At 37.2% G+C, this 19,085-nt stretch overlaps 3 protein-coding genes across 3 annotated transcripts; 2 read left to right on the top strand and 1 right to left on the bottom strand.

Annotated features, from left to right (window-relative positions):
- The first annotated feature begins 103 nt into the window (after nucleotides 1-103).
- On the top strand, nucleotides 104-2,780 carry LOC140975818 (protein HOTHEAD-like). Its single transcript, XM_073439754.1, has 6 exons — nucleotides 104-252; nucleotides 383-767; nucleotides 942-1,252; nucleotides 1,373-1,758; nucleotides 1,864-2,432; nucleotides 2,531-2,780. The coding sequence occupies exons 1-6, from the start codon at nucleotides 201-203 to the stop codon at nucleotides 2,583-2,585; spliced, it is 1,758 nt and encodes a 585-aa protein (XP_073295855.1). The 5' UTR covers nucleotides 104-200; the 3' UTR covers nucleotides 2,586-2,780.
- Nucleotides 2,781-3,478: 698 nt separating this feature from the next.
- LOC140975816 (chaperonin CPN60-like 2, mitochondrial) lies at nucleotides 3,479-17,419 on the top strand. The gene is made up of 18 exons (XM_073439751.1): nucleotides 3,479-3,615; nucleotides 3,688-3,715; nucleotides 3,813-3,944; nucleotides 4,569-4,728; nucleotides 9,793-9,968; nucleotides 10,421-10,516; nucleotides 10,603-10,707; nucleotides 10,842-10,928; nucleotides 11,011-11,100; nucleotides 11,271-11,351; nucleotides 11,427-11,495; nucleotides 11,572-11,649; nucleotides 12,112-12,207; nucleotides 12,289-12,388; nucleotides 15,118-15,221; nucleotides 15,407-15,512; nucleotides 16,775-16,853; nucleotides 16,926-17,419. Exons 1-18 carry the CDS (start codon nucleotides 3,578-3,580, stop codon nucleotides 17,029-17,031), a joined length of 1,731 nt encoding a protein of 576 aa, XP_073295852.1. The 5' UTR covers nucleotides 3,479-3,577; the 3' UTR covers nucleotides 17,032-17,419.
- Nucleotides 6,221-9,652, bottom strand: LOC140975817 (uncharacterized). The gene is made up of 2 exons (XM_073439752.1): nucleotides 8,504-9,652; nucleotides 6,221-8,181 (listed from the first exon to the last, which is right to left on the bottom strand). Exons 1-2 carry the CDS (start codon nucleotides 9,081-9,083, stop codon nucleotides 8,147-8,149), a joined length of 615 nt encoding a protein of 204 aa, XP_073295853.1. The 5' UTR covers nucleotides 9,084-9,652; the 3' UTR covers nucleotides 6,221-8,146.
- Nucleotides 17,420-19,085: the final 1,666 nt, after the last annotated feature.

Genomic DNA, 19,085 nt, shown 5'->3' with positions numbered 1-19,085 from the left:
AAATAAGCAAACATAATGTGCAGGTAGATCCAAACGGTGCAAAGCTTTTTAGATGCAATGAATGATATTTCCAACTGTTATCATTAAATGGCAATGGATACAACTCATATATACACGCAAAGGCCAACCACAGAGAAAGCCACAGACAGACAGACACACATTTATATAAATAATATCAAGAAAGAGGAGGTTTTTCAATAATGGTGCTTCAGTTCTTCTGGTTGATCACCACTTTGCTCACTTGCTCTCAGGGTAACCTAACCTTGTTTCTTTTGTATCAATGGTGAAGCCAAGAAAAAGTCTTTTCTTTTACGAGACTAGTGTCACTAATTTCCAGCTTACTTTGCTTCATTATTTTTTGACGCCATAATCCGTAATGCAGGTATACAAGAGGAACACACGGCCCAATACCGCTATCCCTTTATCAAACCCGCCAGCTCATTCTCCTCTTCCGCCACATGGCAGCCTCAGAGCAGTGGCGCTGCCGCGTTCGACTACATTATCGTGGGCGGCGGCACCGCCGGATGTCCCCTCGCCGCCACCCTCTCCCAAAGCTACAGTGTGTTGCTGTTGGAAAGAGGAGGGACCCCATTCGCAAACGCTAATGTTTCCTTCATGCAGAATTTTCACATCTCGCTGGCGGACGTCTCGCCCACCTCCGCATCTCAGGAGTTTATCTCCACCGATGGGGTATTCAATTCTAGAGCCAGAGTTTTGGGAGGAGGCACTTGTATCAATGCTGGATTTTATTCCAGGGCCAGCCCGAGGTAAAACTCCTTTGTTTTAAAAAAAAATTATTACTACTCTCCTTTTCTTGATCCCTTTCCATCTTGTTGCGAATCCGCTCTTCAAATTTGAGATTTTTTAAGTTGAAATTTGTTGTAGAACTGTGGAGTTAGGACAGTAAAGATCGTACTCGATAACTATCTTGTGGCTTTCAGTTACACTGACAGAGTAGGCTGGGATGCTAAGTTAGTAAATGAGTCATATCAGTGGATTGAGAAGCAAATAGTCCATCGGCCATCGCTACCGCCATGGCAAAGAGCGATCAGAGATAGCCTGGTAGAAGTTGGGATATCACCTTTCAATGGATTCACCTATGATCACGTGTATGGTACCAAAATTGGTGGAACAATCTTTGACAGATTTGGACGCCGCCACACGGCAGCTGAGCTTCTTGCTTCGGCTAATCCTGAAAATCTGCATGTTTTGGTATATGCGACAGTTCAGAAAATCGAGTTTGACACTTCAGGTATGGTACAGAATCTTTTTATACTTTAAATGGCATGGACTGATAAGCACACAGCGGTCTGCAAACAAAATTTAAAGATCAAGTAATGCGATTATGTTGCTTTTACAAATTCAAAAACAGGGGCAAGGCCTAAGGCCATTGGAGTTATCTTCAACGATGAAAACGGGAATACGCACAAAGCATTTCTCTTAAAGACGCCAGGGAGTGAAATTATCATGTCGTCTGGTGCAATTGGTAGCCCTCACCTGCTGTTGCTCAGTGGCATTGGTCCGAGGGCTGAACTCGAAAGCTTCAACATCTCTGTAGTGCTTGAGAATGAGTTTGTCGGAAAGGGCATGGCTGATAACCCTCTCAATACAATTTTTGTTCCAACTAATGAGCCAGTCGAACAGTCCCTCATACAAACAGTTGGAATTACAAAGTCGGGAGTCTACATTGAAGCCAGCAGTGGCTTTGGACAGTCACCCGATAGTATTCATCGGGACCATGGAATTGCTTCCGCAGAAGTGCGTGAAAAGCTGAACACTTTTCTTATACTTCTGTAATATTTTTATTTCCCAAAGATAAATAATCTTGAAACTCGAGTTTATCATATTATGTATTGAAAGCAGATCGGTCAGTTGTCGACTATTCCTCCAAAACAAAGGACACATGATGCCATTCAAGGCTACAGAGAAAGGAAGAGAAACCTCCCACATGAAGCTTTTCAAGGAGGTTTCATCCTGGAAAAAGTTGCCTGGCCCCTGTCAACAGGCCAAATCAGCCTAGTGAACACGAATATCGACGACAACCCTTTGGTCACCTTTAACTACTTTAGCCATCCTGAGGATGTGGCACGCTGTGTAGATGGTATACGCATCATAGAGAAGATTCTTAGGTCGAAATCATTCACCAACTTCACGCAGTGTGACAAGGAAACGATGGAGAAGCTGATCAACACAAGTGTGCAAGCCAATGTCAACCTCATTCCCAAGCATACCAACGACACCAAATCATTGGAGCAGTTTTGCAAAGACACAGTCATTACTATCTGGCATTACCATGGAGGCTGTCACGTGGGCAAGGTGGTGAGCTCTGAATATAAACTTCTTGGAGCCGACGATCTTCGTGTTATTGATGGTTCGACATTCTACGATTCTCCTGGTACTAATCCTCAAGCCACGGTCATGATGATGGGCAGGTGGGATTGTAAACCATTATTTTCAAGATTTAGATCACGAGAAAGTAGAAAGGAATTGAGAATTCACTTGCTTAAAAAAATTTTTTTTACGAATGCAGGTATATGGGAGTTAAGATACTGAGAGAAAGATTAGGAACAGCAGCAGGAGTTTAAGGATCAGCAACAATTACAAGTAGAAGATGTTCAATTTGTTCTGATTATAGTAAATGAATGATATTCTTTGTCATCCTCCATTTTAGGCTAGCATTTAATTTGTAAGTGGAGTGAGGAGCTTGTTGTAATTGAGGATGTAGAACAAGTCCATTTTGATGTATGACTTTTTGGGCATCCCTCAACTATATATATAGTTTTCATTTCATCCGCAGCCCTTTAAAGTACTTTTATTTTTTAACCACTTTATTTGTAATTTGATAATAAAATGAATCACTATTGTGTAGAGCTACTCCTTTATCATTGCAAGACCGGATAGAACTGGTCCATATATATTAAAACAAATAATCAAACATTAGAATTTACTTCTTTTAAAAAATTATTATGTATATATATTATATATATATATAACTATCAAAATATTAAACAATATAATAGGTTTAAATTTATCAAAATTTCAAAATGTTAGTTAACATCCGGATCAATTCAATCAATATTTTACCAAATAAAAAATCAAATAAACAGATACATTAAACTAAAATTCCAAATCAAATGAATTGGATCCAACCTAATTTATCTCCTTTTTTCCGATTATATTTATGAAATAAAATGTAAAAAGTGACGTAGTTTCATAGTGTGAGGGGGTTAAAAACAAGTTGGATGTCGAAATATATTAATAATAATTTCTTTCAAAATAAAAGATTAATACTACTAATAATAATTATTTGATAAAGAAATACTAATTGATTTGACCCGGCCCAATATTATTTTGGGCTCGCCAATCTAAAATGTTCCGGGATTACAAAATTTTTTGGGCCCGGCCCCTTTTATTTATTATTATTTTATTTTTGACAGCACTTTAAATATTATAAATTTTAATAATGTTAAATAAATAAAGGGAGGTTTAAGCCCCTCTTCTTAAACCCTAAACTTCCAATCTCCAAACCAGCTGTTATTTTTCCTTTTTTTGATCTCCATTTTAAACTAATTTTACTATGTACAGAGCCGCCGCTGCTATTGCTTCGTCATTCAGGTAGAAAGTTCACATTTTGAATCGTAATCGATTTTGTATGAACGTATTTTACTTAATGCTCTTAGTCTGCAGGTCATCTACCTCCAGGAACTTAGTCAAGGTAAAACTAGAACATTGTTCTGGTCTAGCTTCATTTTTTAGGTGTTTGTAAAATTGCCTACTGGGTTTCTCATTTATCGATGTTTCTGAATTGGAAGGTATGTAGTAGAGTTGTTTCTAGCAGAAATTATGTTGCCAAGGACATTACCTTTGGGACCGGAGCTCGGGCAGCTATGCTAGCTGGAGTTGATGAGCTCGCCGAAGCAGTAAAAGTGACCATGGGTCCAAAGGTAACTATGTTTTGGCATTTCTTGCATTTCTATGCTATCTGGGAAAAATAAACTATAGACAACAAATCCAGTCGAAAAGTACATGTAGCATCTGATTGTCGTTACTTGTACTGCATAAATATGATAGCCATTTATGGTTGGGTTCAAGAAATTGAAGTTGATGAAATAAAGAATGATCGGAAGTTTTCTGTTAGGTGTGTCACCCCAAGAGTACCTGTCCTTGCTTATGACAGCGTTTGTCTCTGTGGGCCGAGGAGAAAAGGGGCTCAGCGTATACATGAGAGAAGCAAGGAGTTTGTCTTTGTGTGGTTTATTTCCATACGATGCAAGAATTGGTTCCACTTAAATATTTCAACTTCAGATTCCTTATTATTGTTTTTTTTTTGCCCTTCCTTATTTTCATTTTCGTTGTGCATGCAGTCATTCTTATATGTTTTTCCGTAAGACATGGAATCATCAGGATATTACTAGAGTCCAATATCACGTATCAATGATGGAAATAATAAATACTGTTGCCATTATCTGGTTTTCCTAGGAGTAGGACGCTCACCAATAATTTGCGGTGGCCCTATAAACTCATTTATTAGTTCGGATAAATGATATTCCTTCCTAAAATCCTTACAGGGCCGCAACGTAATTATTCAGAAAAGTAGAAGGAACCCCCAGGTGACAAAGGATGGTGTTACTGTAGCCAAAAGCATAAATTTTTTGGATAAGGCAAAAAATATCGGCGCGGATCTTGTGAAGCAGGTAGCGGAGGCAACAAATAAGGTTGCTGGTGATGGTAATCTCTCATTCTTTTGGCTTCATGCTAAAATTAGATGGATCTTGTCAGAGAGATTTTTATTTATTTGTATTGAATCATATGTGCACTTTTCTAAACATGTACTTCTTGGATATAAGCAATTGCATAGAATTAGAATTTTGGAGAATGCACCATTTTTCCAGGTAATATGCGTAATACTAGTCCTCTGAATGCCCACATTTAAACTGCGCCCCTATATGCATGGAGTGTGCGTGGTATATCTTACATTTTTTATAATTACAATTTTTTTTTTCTTATAGAAATATCCTTTGGCAGAATTCTTGGAGCTTTATGTAGTTTTAGAGAATAAAAATGGCTTAATCATTAAACTGTAAAAAACCTTTAAATAGAGTTACAAACGCTAGAAAATAGGATCCAAAAATAACAACCTAACTAAAGAGATCCTAAGTATAAGGTAACAAACTAACAACCTATGACTAAGCATATTACTTTAATCTACACTCCCCCTCAAGTTGGTTCATAAATATCATACATGCCCAACTTGTTTACAAGAAAATCAAATGTAGGTTTGAATAAACCCTTTGTTAAGATGTCTGCGGTCTGATCTTCAGACTTCAGGAAAGGAATACAAATGATTCATGTTTCCAACTTCTCCTTTATGAAATGTCGATCAACCTCTATATGTTTGGTCCTGTCATGTTGAACTGGGTTGTGTGCAATGCTTATTGCAGCCTTATTGTCACAAAAAACTTTGATAGGGAGATTGGCTTTCAGTTTCAGCTCCTTGAGAACTCGTTTTATCCATTGAATCTCACAAATTCCATTAGCCATTGCTCTGTATTCAGCCTCTGCACTACTCCGAGCAACCACATTTTGTTTTTTACTCCTCCAGGTTACCAAGTTTCCCCATACGTAGGTACAATATCCCGAAGTTGACTTTCTGTCTGTGATCGAACCAGCCCAATCTGCATCCGTAAAGACTTCGATGCTCCTATTGTCTCCCTTCCTAAAAAAAGACCTTTACCCGGACTACTCTTTAAATACCTCAAAATTCGATATACGGCCTCAAGGTGTTCTTTATAAGGACAGCGCATAAATTGACTCACCATGCTCACAGCAAATGCAATATCAGGCTGTGTGTGAGAGAGGTATATAAGTCTTCCTACAAGTCGCTGGTATTGCTGAATATTCACCAAGTTGCCTTGGTTGACATTACCAAGCTTCTTGTTCGGATCTATAGGAGTATCTATAGGACGACAACCACTCATTCCTGTGTCCTTTAAGAGATCGNTCCCACAGTTGGCTGCAAATGGGTTTTCACACCAAAATTCAATGTCGACGGAACACTTGAAAGACACAAAGCTCGACTAGTAGCCAAGGGATTTACACAAACCTATGGCATTGACTACACGGAGACTTTTGCTCCGGTAGCCAAACTTAACACCGTTCGAATATTGTTATCTATTGCAGCAAATTTAGACTGGCCTTTACGACAGTTCGACANGGAAGCATGTAGACTTCTTCCTCCAATTTACCGTTCAAGAATGCATTTTTTACGTCGAACTGTCGTAAAGGCCAGTCTAAATTTGCTGCAATAGATAACAATATTCGAACGGTGTTAAGTTTGGCTACCGGAGCAAAAGTCTCCGTGTAGTCAATGCCATAGGTTTGTGTAAATCCCTTGGCTACTAGTCGAGCTTTGTGTCTTTCAAGTGTTCCGTCGACATTGAATTTTGGTGTGAAAACCCATTTGCAGCCAACTGTGGGAGTATTCTTTGGAAGTTCTTTAAGTTTCCATGTCTGATTTTTCTCAAGAACATTCATGTCCTCAAGAACAGCCTGTCTCCACTCTGGAACATTTAGAGCTTCCTATATGTTGTTTGGAATCTGAACACTTGAGACATTTGTTGTGAAAGCAGCAAACAAAGATGATAGTTTTGAGTTAGATACAAACTGAGACATAGGATATTTAACACAAGACCTTTTTTCTTTTCTAAGAGCTATTGGCAGATCAAACTCAGAGTTAGAAGAGACAGAAGAGTTACCAATTTCATTTTCCGGTCCTGGTTCAGATTCTTGACAAGGCAAGGGTGCAGCGGCTTCAATTTGTCAATGAGGGAACTTCCTTTCATATATTTACCCAAATAGTTTTCTATTCTTATCATCGCATTCTGCTTCCAGTAGCTGTTGAGATTCAATATGATCTAGACTTGAGGAAGTGTTACTTTGGTTAGCTAACTCTAGATTTTCTCTCACATTTATCTCCTTTTTTTGCCTTATATTTTCACTTTCTCTGTTAGAATCAGAATCTAGAAAATCTAAATTTAATAAGGGATCACAACTTTTGTTATTTGCAATGTTCCTGAGGTTGTGATGAAGATTAAACCTATTATTTGATATTCCTAGATTTTTCAACTTTGAATCTTCAACCAAGTTCTCCCCCTGAAGATTAGGATAAAAAAAAGGAATATTTTCAAAGAATTTAACATCCATTGAGACAAACATTTTTTTAACAGTGGGGTCAAAACACTTTTACCCTTTTTGATTCGGAGCAATCCCAACAAACACACATTTTCGAGCTTTTGGGTCAAGTTTACTAGTATTCCTGATTGGATTCCTAATAAATACAGTGCATCCAAATATTTTCAAGGACATAGTATTATTAAACAAACGAGATTGTGGACACAGATTTTGAAGACAAGTGACTGGTGTTTGAAACTTTAGGATTTTAGATGGCAATCTATTCATCAGATAAGTGGCATGCAAAACCGCCTCTCCCCACAAATATTTAGGAACCTTATTAGAGAAAAGTAAAGCACGACTTATCTCAAGAAGGTGTCTATTCTTCCTCTCGGCATTCTGTTGAGGAGTGTCATTACAAGAACTTTGTTGAACAATTCTTTTTTCGTCACAAAATTTTCCTAAGACTTGGGAAAAATATTCACGACCATTATCACTTTTTAAAATCTGTATACTTGTATTAAACTGATTTTGAACCATATGATAAAATTTTTTGAAAACAACTTCTACTTCAGATTTTTCTTTGAGTAAATAAACCCAACTAACTCTAGTGTGATCATCGATTAGAGTAATAAACCAACGTTTTCCATGACAAGTAGACACTCTTGAAGGACCCCAAAGATCACTATGTACTAGTGCAAAAGGTTTTGAAGGTGTATAAACTCGTGGAGGATATGTACTGCGATGATGCTTGGATAACACACAAATTTCACACTGAAAAGAAGAAGGATTTTTATGACGAAATAAAGCAGGAAACAGTTGTTTTAAATAATGGAAATTTGCATGACCTAGTCTAAAATGCCATAGATAAATCTCTTCGTTACTGAAATCTAAAGCAATTTGCAGGCAAGAATTCTGTCGAGCCCCTTTATTCAAGTACATTCCCTCATCTAGAATGTAAAGACCATCACACTCCTTAGCACTGCCAATCATCATTCCCGAGACCAGATCCTGAAATTCACAATGGGAGGAGAGAAAAGTGGCAGAACAATTAAGAGTTATGTTAGTTTACTGATAGAGACAAGATTATATGATAATTTAGGTACATGCAGAACATTAGACAAGGTTAGCACATCATAGATTTTTATATCGCCTATACCAGCAATAGCAGAAAAAGAACCATCTGCTATCCTAACTTTGCGATTTCCTGCACAAGGTTTATATGAGATGAAAAAACTAGAACAACTAGTCATGTGGTCAGAGGCCCCTGAATCAATAATCCAGGTGGTCTTAGATTGGGAACAAACAAAGGATGACAAGAGCTTCGTGTTACCATTGTGAACAAAAGTACAGGAAGATTTATCTTGAGATGACGGCAATAAATTCAACAATTGCTCTATTTGTTCCTTCGTGAATGGAGACTGCCCAGAGTTGATAAAGTGCTCTTGAGATGGGTCAGCCATGGTTTGAAGGGCTCGCTCAGGACGAGGTGACTTCCCACCAGGTGGTTTCCCATGTATTTTCCAGCAAGTTTCACGAGTATGCCAGAATATTTTGCAGAAGTCACACCACGGCTTCTTTTTTTTGTCACCACTGGACTCAGCCCCTTTTTCACCTCTTTTGATAAACAGTGCAGACATATCAGAGCTGGGATCTGCTGCGGAAGGAGCGTTGTTGTTCATAATTTTTCTGCGACTCTCCTCCAGTCGAACTTCAGAAAATACCTCTCTGATGGAAGGAAGGAGACGGCGGCCGAGAATTCTCCCCTTAACATCATCTAGGTTGCGATGAATCTCGGCGAGCAGCATGAAGATTCGATCATTCTCTTCACGCTTCTTCTGTCGGAGAAAATCTGCTTGGCTCTCCCATACATCATTATGATATTGATCTAGTTCTTGCCACCATGCCACCATCTCATTATAGTAGCTGGTGACGTCACGATTCCCTTGCTTGGATTGCCACAGTCGAGTCTTCAACTCGAAGATCTGTGAAGAATTCTCCAAGTCAGAGTAAAGTTTCACGGACAGAGTCCCATACCTCTTGAGCAGACTTCATAAATAGATGAGGCTTTGCAATTGAGGTATCCATGGAATTGAGCAGCCAAGCCATAACAAGGGAGCTTTCTGAACGCCATAATATGTAGCCAGGATCTTTATACTCCGGCTCCTTGGTTTCCCCTGTTAAATAACCTAATTTTCCCCTACCATCAATGGCAAGTTTCACTGACTGGGACCATTCAAGATAATTCTGACCATTCAAATTATGCACAGTGACTTGCATAGATGAATGAACAGACTCACTCGTCACACTTGATTGAACAGGTGTAGAGATAGATGTGATTCCAGAATCTGATTTGGCAGCCATAGGATAGAAACCTTAGTTTGCTGGCTCTGATACCATGTAGTTTTAGAGAATAAAAATGGCTTAATCATTAAACAGTAAAAAACCTTTAAATAGAGTTACACGCTAGAAAATAGGATCCAAAAATAACAACCTAACTAAAGCGATCCTAAGTATAAGGTAACAAACTAACAACCTATGACTAAGCATATTACTTTAATCTACACTTTATGGTCTCTATAGGTTGAATATGATATCACACAGAATATGATGTTGCCTTAGGTACCACTTGTGCTACTGTGCTCACTCAGGCAATATTCAAAGAAGGATGCAAATCAGTGGCTGCCGGTGTAAATGTGATGGACCTGCGTAAAGGTATCAATATGGCTGTTGATGCTGTTATTGCAGATTTGAAGAGCGGAGCACTCATGATTAGCACCCCCGAAGAAATTACACAGGTGGCTAGATCTTGCAATACAGTATTGAAACTTTGTATTGTTTACTTTTTTATAGATAAATTTCACAATAGTAGATAACTTTGATGAGGTTGATGTTTATAAAATGTCTCATGTTTCTTGGTCAATTCCGCACCTTAAAAAAAGTAAGGTATGAATCGGTGAATTTTTAATCTCCATCCATCTATATCTTAAGAAACTATTCTCATTAACTATTTTTATGTACCCCTTTTTGGCAGCTTTTGATAGTTTTAAGATTTCAAGGTAAAGTGGTAAAATATATCTTCTTTCAGTTTTATGAATTTCTAGATTATTATTTGATACATTTGCATTGAACCTGTTAAAATAAACATATTTTTTAACCTGTTCGAACTCTTTCTTAATTGCACATAAAGTGGACAAAATTAGCTTTCTTCATCTTCTTTGATTGATGTTAACTGGTGTATCCTATAAAGGTGGCCACTATCTCTGCAAATGGTGAAAGTGAAATTGGTGAAATGATAGCACAGGCTATGGAGAAAGTTGGGAAAGAAGGAGTCATTACAGTTGCGGTGAGTATGTCTTGCCATTAGCTTGACTTGGGTTTGTAATGATTAGTCTTAAAAGATAATGAGAGTTATTATTCAAAATTCTTCAGGATGGTAACACCATGGATAATGAGTTGGAAGTGGTGGAAGGGATGAAGCTAGCCCGTGGTTATATCTCTCCTTATTTTGTTACTGATGAAAAAACCAAAAAATGTGTATGGAAATTTAAGTTGCAATATATGCATACTTGTGGAAGCATGTGATTGTCCAGTGAAAACATATGCATTTCTGTTATTTCATTTTAATCGATAGTTGTGCTTGTTTACTATAATTCCCTTTCAATGTACAGGAACTTGAAAATCCTTTAATCCTAATCCATGAGAAGAAAATTTCGGACATGGAAGCACTTGTTAGAGTATTGGAACTGACCGTGAAGGTAAATAAAGTCAAGGTCATTTGGAAATATTTGAATGCACACAATGAGCTTTGATTGATCTTGTGGCTTTACCAATTGACAGAGAAACCGACCTCTATTAATTGTTGCAGAAGACGTGGAAAGCGAGTCACTTACTATGCTTGTCCTCAACAAGCATCATGGAGGTTTGAAGGTAAATGGGCTATGTTTTTAGTAACTTAATCGTATTTTCTTGAATCTCTGTAAAATTCAGACATGCTTTAAACAAGAAGCAAAATGTTTGGGATTTATTGTTTCTGTTTTATTTCCCGAGAATTCCACTTTTTCCCTTAAAGATTGTATTTAGTTTATAATAAAATTTAGGTTTGTGCTATCAAATCTCCTGGTTTTGGAGATAACAGAAGAGCAAATTTAGAAGATCTTGCCATTCTCACAGGAGGAGAGGTGAGACATGCTCCACTAACCTCCATATTTTTATTACTTGTACCTTTTTAGTATTGAACTCACTGATTTCTGCAGATTATAAGTGAAGAATATGGAACTAGTCTGAACAAAGTTCAGATTGATATGCTTGGTTCTGCTAAAAAGGTGAGGGTGCTCTCTAATGAAAGTTTGGTCGAACACTTCCACAGACCAGAATCCTTATTATACCCTGGTGGAGCAGGTAACAGTTTCAGTTGATGACACTTTAATTCTACATGGAGGAGGGGATAAGAAACTGATTGAAGAAAGGTGCGAGCAGGTATTAATGGAGACTGTAAAAATCTAAATAGAACCTACTCTTGCTCTTTACGAATGCTGATATTACCGATTTTTTTTCCTCGAAATGTGGGTTGATGAATTTCACTTGCATTCTTTGTTTTTATGATGGACTAAAGGCTGTATTATCTGAAATATTTCCCTCTTCTATTGTGCTCTACCTTAAAATTCCGTCAAGTTTAGCTGTAACTGTCTCGTTAAACCATTGCCTTGCATGTATAAGTTTGTTGAAAATCAAATAAATGACTACACACTGCTTTACTTCACCTAAGGGTGGAGCTTAACCATACACTCATGAAGTTTGATTTTTTATATGCCTATTGTCGTACTTACTACCTGCTTAGATTTTGTGAAGAAAAATTAGAAAATTGCTCTGGCTTGAGAATGCCAATAATGCGGAACCAGTATCATTGTGACTCTGATAATTTCTTTTACGTCTCTACAGTTAAGAACTGCTTTTGAGACCAGTACTGCAGTGTTTGACAAGGAGAAAGCACAAGAAAGGCTGTCAAAATTGTCTGGAGGTGTTGCAGTTTTCAAGGTATAGTCATTACCACAGACTGATTTCAGATGCAAACTTGTGTTTCATCCGTTGGTACTGTTTTCTGCTTAACATTCTCAGGTTGGAGGGGGTAGTGAAGCAGAAGTTGGAGAAAGGAAGGATAGGGTGACAGATGCTCTTAATGCAACAAGGGCTGCTGTGGAGGAGGGCATTGTTCCTGGTAAAGTTTGTGTGCTCTTTAAATAAGGAAGACACCTTTTTTCAAATGTTAAAAATTGGATCATACTTACAATTGGTAGCCTTGCAGTATGTGATCCAACAAGTCCAACCACATTTTTAGTTTGTGTCTCATGTCATACTTGTATGCCACCTTTTAGTATATATCAGTTTAAAAGACTATCAGAAAATATTAAAACTGATTGAAAACTCAAATTGGCTATTTCTGTCAATATTTTCTCTTAGTTTATATTATTTGATTTACCAAGAATGTTGGGACATAATTAAAGGAGATTTGATGAAGGTCTTTCATGAGTTTTTTGAGAGGGGCATTGTCAACGGCATTGCAAACAAAACTTATATATGCTTGATTCCTAAAAAGCACGAGTCCGTGTTAATTAAAGATTTTCACCCTATTAGCTTGGTTATTGGTCGAGATTGAAGAAAGTTATGTCAATGACAGTAACAGACACTCGAGGCGCTTTTATTGAAGGCAGACTGATTTTAGAATGTTGTCTCATTGCTATTGAAAAGAAACAAGGTTGGGTTTTCAAAGTCGATTTTGAGAAGACTTATGACAATGTAGACTGGAGTTTCTTGGGTTTCGTATTGTTGTCTTTTGATTGTGTCGTTTTTGGTCCTTATCAATGTGAGGCCTGGGGGAAAATTCAAGGGTGTGAAATATTTCAGGAAAAGGGATCCTCTTTCTCCTTTCCTGTTAATTTGATAGTGGATGTGTTGGGTCGAATGATAGACAAGGCTAAAGATTTGGACGTTATCCGACGGTTAAAAATTGGAAGGGTAGGGTTGAAATTTCTGACAGTAAATTTGCGGACGACGATACATTATTTTTCGTGAAAGAGAATAATCATGTCAAATTTTTGGTGGAGATTTTGAAATCTTTTTGCGCTGTCAGGGTTAAAGGTTAACACGGAGAAAAGTGATTCGCTAGGCCTTAATTGCGCAGACGAGAATGAGGAGGGGCTAGCTAGTCTCATCGGACGTGGTGTAGAATTGCGACCTATTAGATATTTTGGAGATCCCTTTGGGAGGTAATCCTTTAAAATTCTCCTTTTAAGATTGCCGAGAAATTAGCTAGTTGGAACAAAAATGTTTTTGTCCAGAGGGGGGAGACTGACTTTGATTTCAGCGGTTTGAAATACTCGGGCTATGTATTTCTTGTCTTTATTTAGGATCCCTTAGGGGTAGCGGACGTCATGGAAAAGATTATGAGGGTTTTTTTGTGGGATGGTGGCGACGGAGATCACCACTGTCACCTGGTTGCTTGGGACCAAGTGTGCAGACCTAAAGAGCGGGGGGTTGGAGTTGGTTTGGGTATCGGTAGTATTTGTTTGAAGAACAAACCTTTACTAGGTAAGTGGTGGTGGAGGTTTTCTAGGGAGAGGGATTCGTTATGGTGCAAGACTGTTGTTAGTATTCATGTAAAGCAGGATAACAGGCGGGATGCGGGTCTTGCCAAGAATGCCACTTGCAAGAGTCTTTGGAAATTCATTTCTAGGATATACCCGGCTTTCTTCGGTCTTTTGCAGCGGTAAATGGGGGTGATCTGATCAGATTTTGGGAGGATAATTGGTTGGGGGATTCTTCTTTTCAGAACTTTTTCCTTTTTTCTTCAGCTTTGTCGTTTGGCATTACTTCTCTTTCTTGGAATTTGCATTTCCGCAGGGATTTGAAGATGGCGAGTTGGAAGAGCGGAGTGTGGTGTTAGGTTTTTTGGAGAGGGTTAATTTCTTAGAAGGGACTGTAGATATCAGAATCTGGGTTTTGAACTCTTTGGGTTTCTTTTCAGTTATATCTTTCTTCTGAGTCCATTTTCCCTCATTCTCTCGTTCCTCTTCTTTTTAATTTCATCCGGAAAGTGCCAATTCCTTCTTAGGTTAGAGTGTTTACGTGGACAGCTGGTCTTGGTAAACTTCCAACTTGTGAGCTGGTGTAGACGAGGTATCCCTTGTGTTATCTCGGTCCTAATTGGTGTGTGATGTGTAGGCAGGAGGCGGAGATTCAAGATCATTTTCTTATTAATTGTCATTTTGTGAGCATTCTTTGGTTCAAGGCTTTGGGGGAATTGGATTTAGCTTGGGTGATCCCTAAAACCACTCAAGAGTTATTTGAATTGGATTTAGGACTCTGACTTGGGAAGAAAGAGAAGAATCTTTTGGAATATGGTGGTTAATTGCATTTGCCGGTCAGTTTGGTGGGAGAGGAACAAGAGGATTTTTTATGATCAAGAAGATTTGCTGGAGGGTCGTTGGGACAAGATAAAATTTAGGGTTCTTTGTTGGCTTCAGGCGATGGTGGATTTTAAACTTTTTTCAGTGTCAGATTTGTGGGGATCGGGGTATTTTTTTTGTTAGTAGGCTTAGTCCGTTTTGGTTTCTCCTTTTTCTCTTTTGAGTTGACCTCTAGCCTGCCTTGTAAATTATCTTTTCTTTTATTATTAATATATTTGAATTTCCTGGAAAAAAGGTCCTCGGTATGAATCTGGATTAAATTGATTGTTAAATATTTCCTATGCAACTAAAGTTAGTAGAACTTCTTCCGGAACGGAACTGTTAGATCTTTAACAAACATTGGAGGTGGTGTTTGATGTTATTGAAATAGAGTTTCCAGCCGTGGAAGCACGAAACATCCCCTGGAAGAAAATATGTGGTCATCTGAAAGTATCTTTTATAAGCACATTTTTTCCCTTTTATATGGTTGATTTTCTTGTAGGGGGTGGCATTGCTCTTTTGTATGCCACTAGAGTTCTTAAGGACCTTCAAACTGCGAATGAGGACCAAAGAAGAGGCGTGGAAATAATTGAGAACGCTCTAAAGGTTTGTTCTTCTGCATTCTTGCTTTCTCTTTCCTTCTCCTTCTTTAAACACACAAACATGCACCTCCGTATAAGAGTTGAGTTTCTAAGTCCTTCTTTTACACATCATCGATCTTAATTTCATACGGAAATGTGTGCACATTTTGTTTGATTGCTGTGCTGTCGTGACATGTTTCTGGTTAACAGGCACCTACTTCTACTATAGCATCAAATGCTGGTGTTGATGGAGCTCTTGTTGTAGGCAAGCTATTGGAACAAGATGATCTGAATTTGGGCTATGATGCTGCATCAGGTTTGTTTTTGGAGGCTTTCCTATTGTTTTTTATTACCAGTAAAGGTATAAGCCAGACTCCTTATCTGAATTTTATCCGGCGAAGCATCTGAACATCAATGAAGTTACTTTTTTATCAAAAAAATAAAAATTGATGATGATCATTTCTGAGTGCCAACTTATTAGCCTACTCCAATAACCAAGTCCACCTTTTCCATGGCTAAACCATGAAAATCAATGAAGACAATGCTCTTTTCCGAGTGCCAGCTTAGTAGCCTACTCAAATAACCAAGGCCACCCTTACATCGTTAACTTTACCATTAGGAGAAAATCACAAGAAATACTGAATGATTCCAGATCCAAGTTCTAAATGTTTAGTGAAGTGTGTTTGAGTTCGGCTCCATGGCTCCATGATTTTCAACATGGCTCCCTGTAATTAAGAATGAACATCCATTCAATTTGACAGATACACCCCCGTGTAAATGGAAACCCATTGAGAAACATCATATAGCCACTTGTGCTGTTTTTTAATAATTTAATTTTTTGTTAGCTTTTTTTCCCTCTATAGATGGAGAGGTTATTGGAGAACCAGCATTTGAAACTGTTTTGTGCATTTGAAACTTTTTGGCTTTTAGAGTCCGTTTGGATTTAGTATCTTTTTTCTTAAAAGTGTGTTTTTTTTTTTAAAAAAAGTGATTTTATAGTTTTTATGTGTTTGGATAGGTAAGTAGTGCTTTTTGTAGTTTTTATGTGGTTGGATAGGTAAGTAGTGCTTTTAAAAGCACTTAATTAAGCTAAAACAAGTGCTTTTTCAAAAGCCCAAAATTATAGCTCTTAAGGGTTTTTCTAAATATCTCATATTAAAAAAAAATGTTCTTCACATATTTATCCAAACACTAAGTATTAAAAATTTTACTTAAAAAAACACTTTTAAAAGCCAACTTAAAAACACTTCTTTAAGCAAAATACTTTTAAATCCAAACGCACTCTTAATCTCATGATTAAGAATAGAATAAGATTGAAGGAAAACATGTATAAATAATTCTGAAGGCGTGGCTAATTTGATTTAACTTCACAAGAGTGAACGAAATTATGCATAAGCTGTTTTTGATTTTATCTTGATGTCCCTTTTAATTTTATCTTGTTAATTTGGTTGGTATATCTGTTTTTGTCATAGGATAGACTGACTTTATCTTTTTGCATAAGCTTCATGTTGAGCATATCTTTTGTGGCCAGACTTAATTTGATAGGTCGCTAGCTTATTCACTATATCTCTAAACCAGGTGAATATGTTAACATGGTAAAGGCTGGAATCATAGATCCTGTGAAAGTTATTAGAACAGCTTTGTTAGATGCTGCAAGGTAAAAAATTTGTTCGCCATTGAATATGTGTGAAGTTATATTTTCACTAATCAACTAACTGTTTACGCGTAGTGTCTCCATTCTATTGACTACCACCGAGGCAGCCGTCGTGGACTCTAAATGTGAGAAAAATCCCCTTAGAAATCGCATGCCGAACATGGATGACATGGGGTATTGAAACAAAGATTGTGAATCTGTATCGATGGTTCTGTGACATTCTTATCTGTGTTGATAGAATGGAGACTTTTAAAGCGTTGTAGATCGAAAAATCTAGGATCCTGTTTCTGAGACCGTAATTTTTCGATTACCAGACGTCATGATGGATGTTAATGGCCCAAGTACATCTGCATCATCTTGTAATAATGTAATTTTTTTTGCTGTGTTTCACAATCTGAGGCAATGCAGCATAGATTTAGAAATCATTTGCCCAAAAGTGAAACAAATTTGTCATACATTTAAACTTTTTCGGTGATAACTTAAAGAACGGAGATTGGAGGAGAGAAATTAAAGGCGGAGAAGACAAGTTCTATAGAAGAAGACGATTTGGTTGTCTACTAAATCTTGGATTGCTAGCTAATTCTGTATTTTAAGTATATGGTTTCCTTTAAGATCTGTTACTAATTTTATTAATCAAAAAATTTATTCTTCATATGTGCCACAGAAGAGCAGCGAGATGACGTATAATATGAATTTCTTAAATTGACGTTAAAGTTGCATTAAATATGTAATCGAAGGTGTATCAAAAAGGGCAGAAATGCTACAGGCTCTACGGAAGTAAAATTTTTTTTTTTTTTTTTTAGGTCTTTACTTGCGTTTCTCACTTGGATAAATTCTTACCCCAATCAGTGCCAATGGAGTTGGGAAACATGAATTATTGAATACACTTCTCTAAGCTCCAAGATTGGCTACAGTTGCTCTCAGTAAATAATCAGTTTCGAATGACTAAGTTAGTATCACAAGGAAACTGTGGGAACTTGAGTGAATGATTCTAAAATTTAATTATTCTAACCAGAGAAAACAGCTTCCCCTCGAATTGTTCCTTTCTCAAGAGTTTCTCTGGAACCTCCATCTGTAGTATACCTACAAAAATAGTTGTAATTCAAGGAACAACCAAAATATATCAATTAGTGATTATAAGGTTTAAAGAACACATATAGGAAACACCCATTATTTTCTTCAACCTCAAGTGTATTACCACGAACTAAATACGCATGACAAGACAGATACAACAAAATCGTATTATTACAACATCACAGAGTCACACTTGCAGAACCAAATGCATTCAAGAATATAAATCAAAGACTTCTACACCTATTTATGCACCCATCTTTCAATATGATATCATCTCCAAGGAGCCGCCGTGCTAGTTTAACCAAAATAATGCATGTAAGCTTTGTCATCCCCATACGAGCCAAATTCATTTCCACTTAGAAGATCCATTATTAACATAATATTGACGGACAAAAAAACAGATTTATATATAAAGTCGAATCTGAATTCCAACTCTATCAACCTTATAATGTTTACAAAAAGTTAAAGCTAGTTTAATAAATTGAATTGGTGATAAATCAAAAAAGAAAAGAAAAGAAAAAAACCATATCATTTAATTTTTGGGGTATCTGAAATATTTTGTTTTGTATAGCTTGATATTACATTATTCATAGATGTTTATGATTTATTTCACACAATATATTCGGTTTTCACTAGTGTATTTTATGATTCTTTGTCGATTTAGTTTAACTCGTCATATTGCTATATTTTAAAATTAATTAATATGACATGAAACAATCATAAATAATAGTTTGGGAGGGAGAGATTAAATTAAAATTTTGAAATGTTTTTGGAAACAAAACGATGGCGTGAGATCGAGAGATGATGAAAATGTTGAAAAGGGAGGAATCTTTTGTACGTACAAATGAATTAAATGACCCCATCTAGGCACACCACATAAAAAAATATTTAAAGAAAATAAATATATGAATGATAATATTTATTAATATTTTAATTTTTTTTTTTCGATAGATAATTACACGGCCTAAAGCTACTGCATGATAGTGACATGACGGTGGACCTGATCTGTCCGGTCCTTTTCATTCTAGCTTGCTTGTTCCCACGTTATATATATATATACACAGAGAGAGAGAGAGAGAGAGAGAGAGGGGTTGGGGGGGGGGGGGGGCGCCTCTGGGGGGGGGGGGGGGGGGGGGGGGGGGGGGTATGCAGCCTATCTGA

This window comes from Primulina huaijiensis, chromosome 4 (genome assembly GCF_012295235.1).
Source record: "Primulina huaijiensis isolate GDHJ02 chromosome 4, ASM1229523v2, whole genome shotgun sequence".
NCBI classification, from domain to species: Eukaryota; Viridiplantae; Streptophyta; class Magnoliopsida; order Lamiales; family Gesneriaceae; genus Primulina; species Primulina huaijiensis.
Note: the sequence above shows the minus strand (reverse complement) of the source record. Positions and strands in the feature narration are given on the sequence as shown.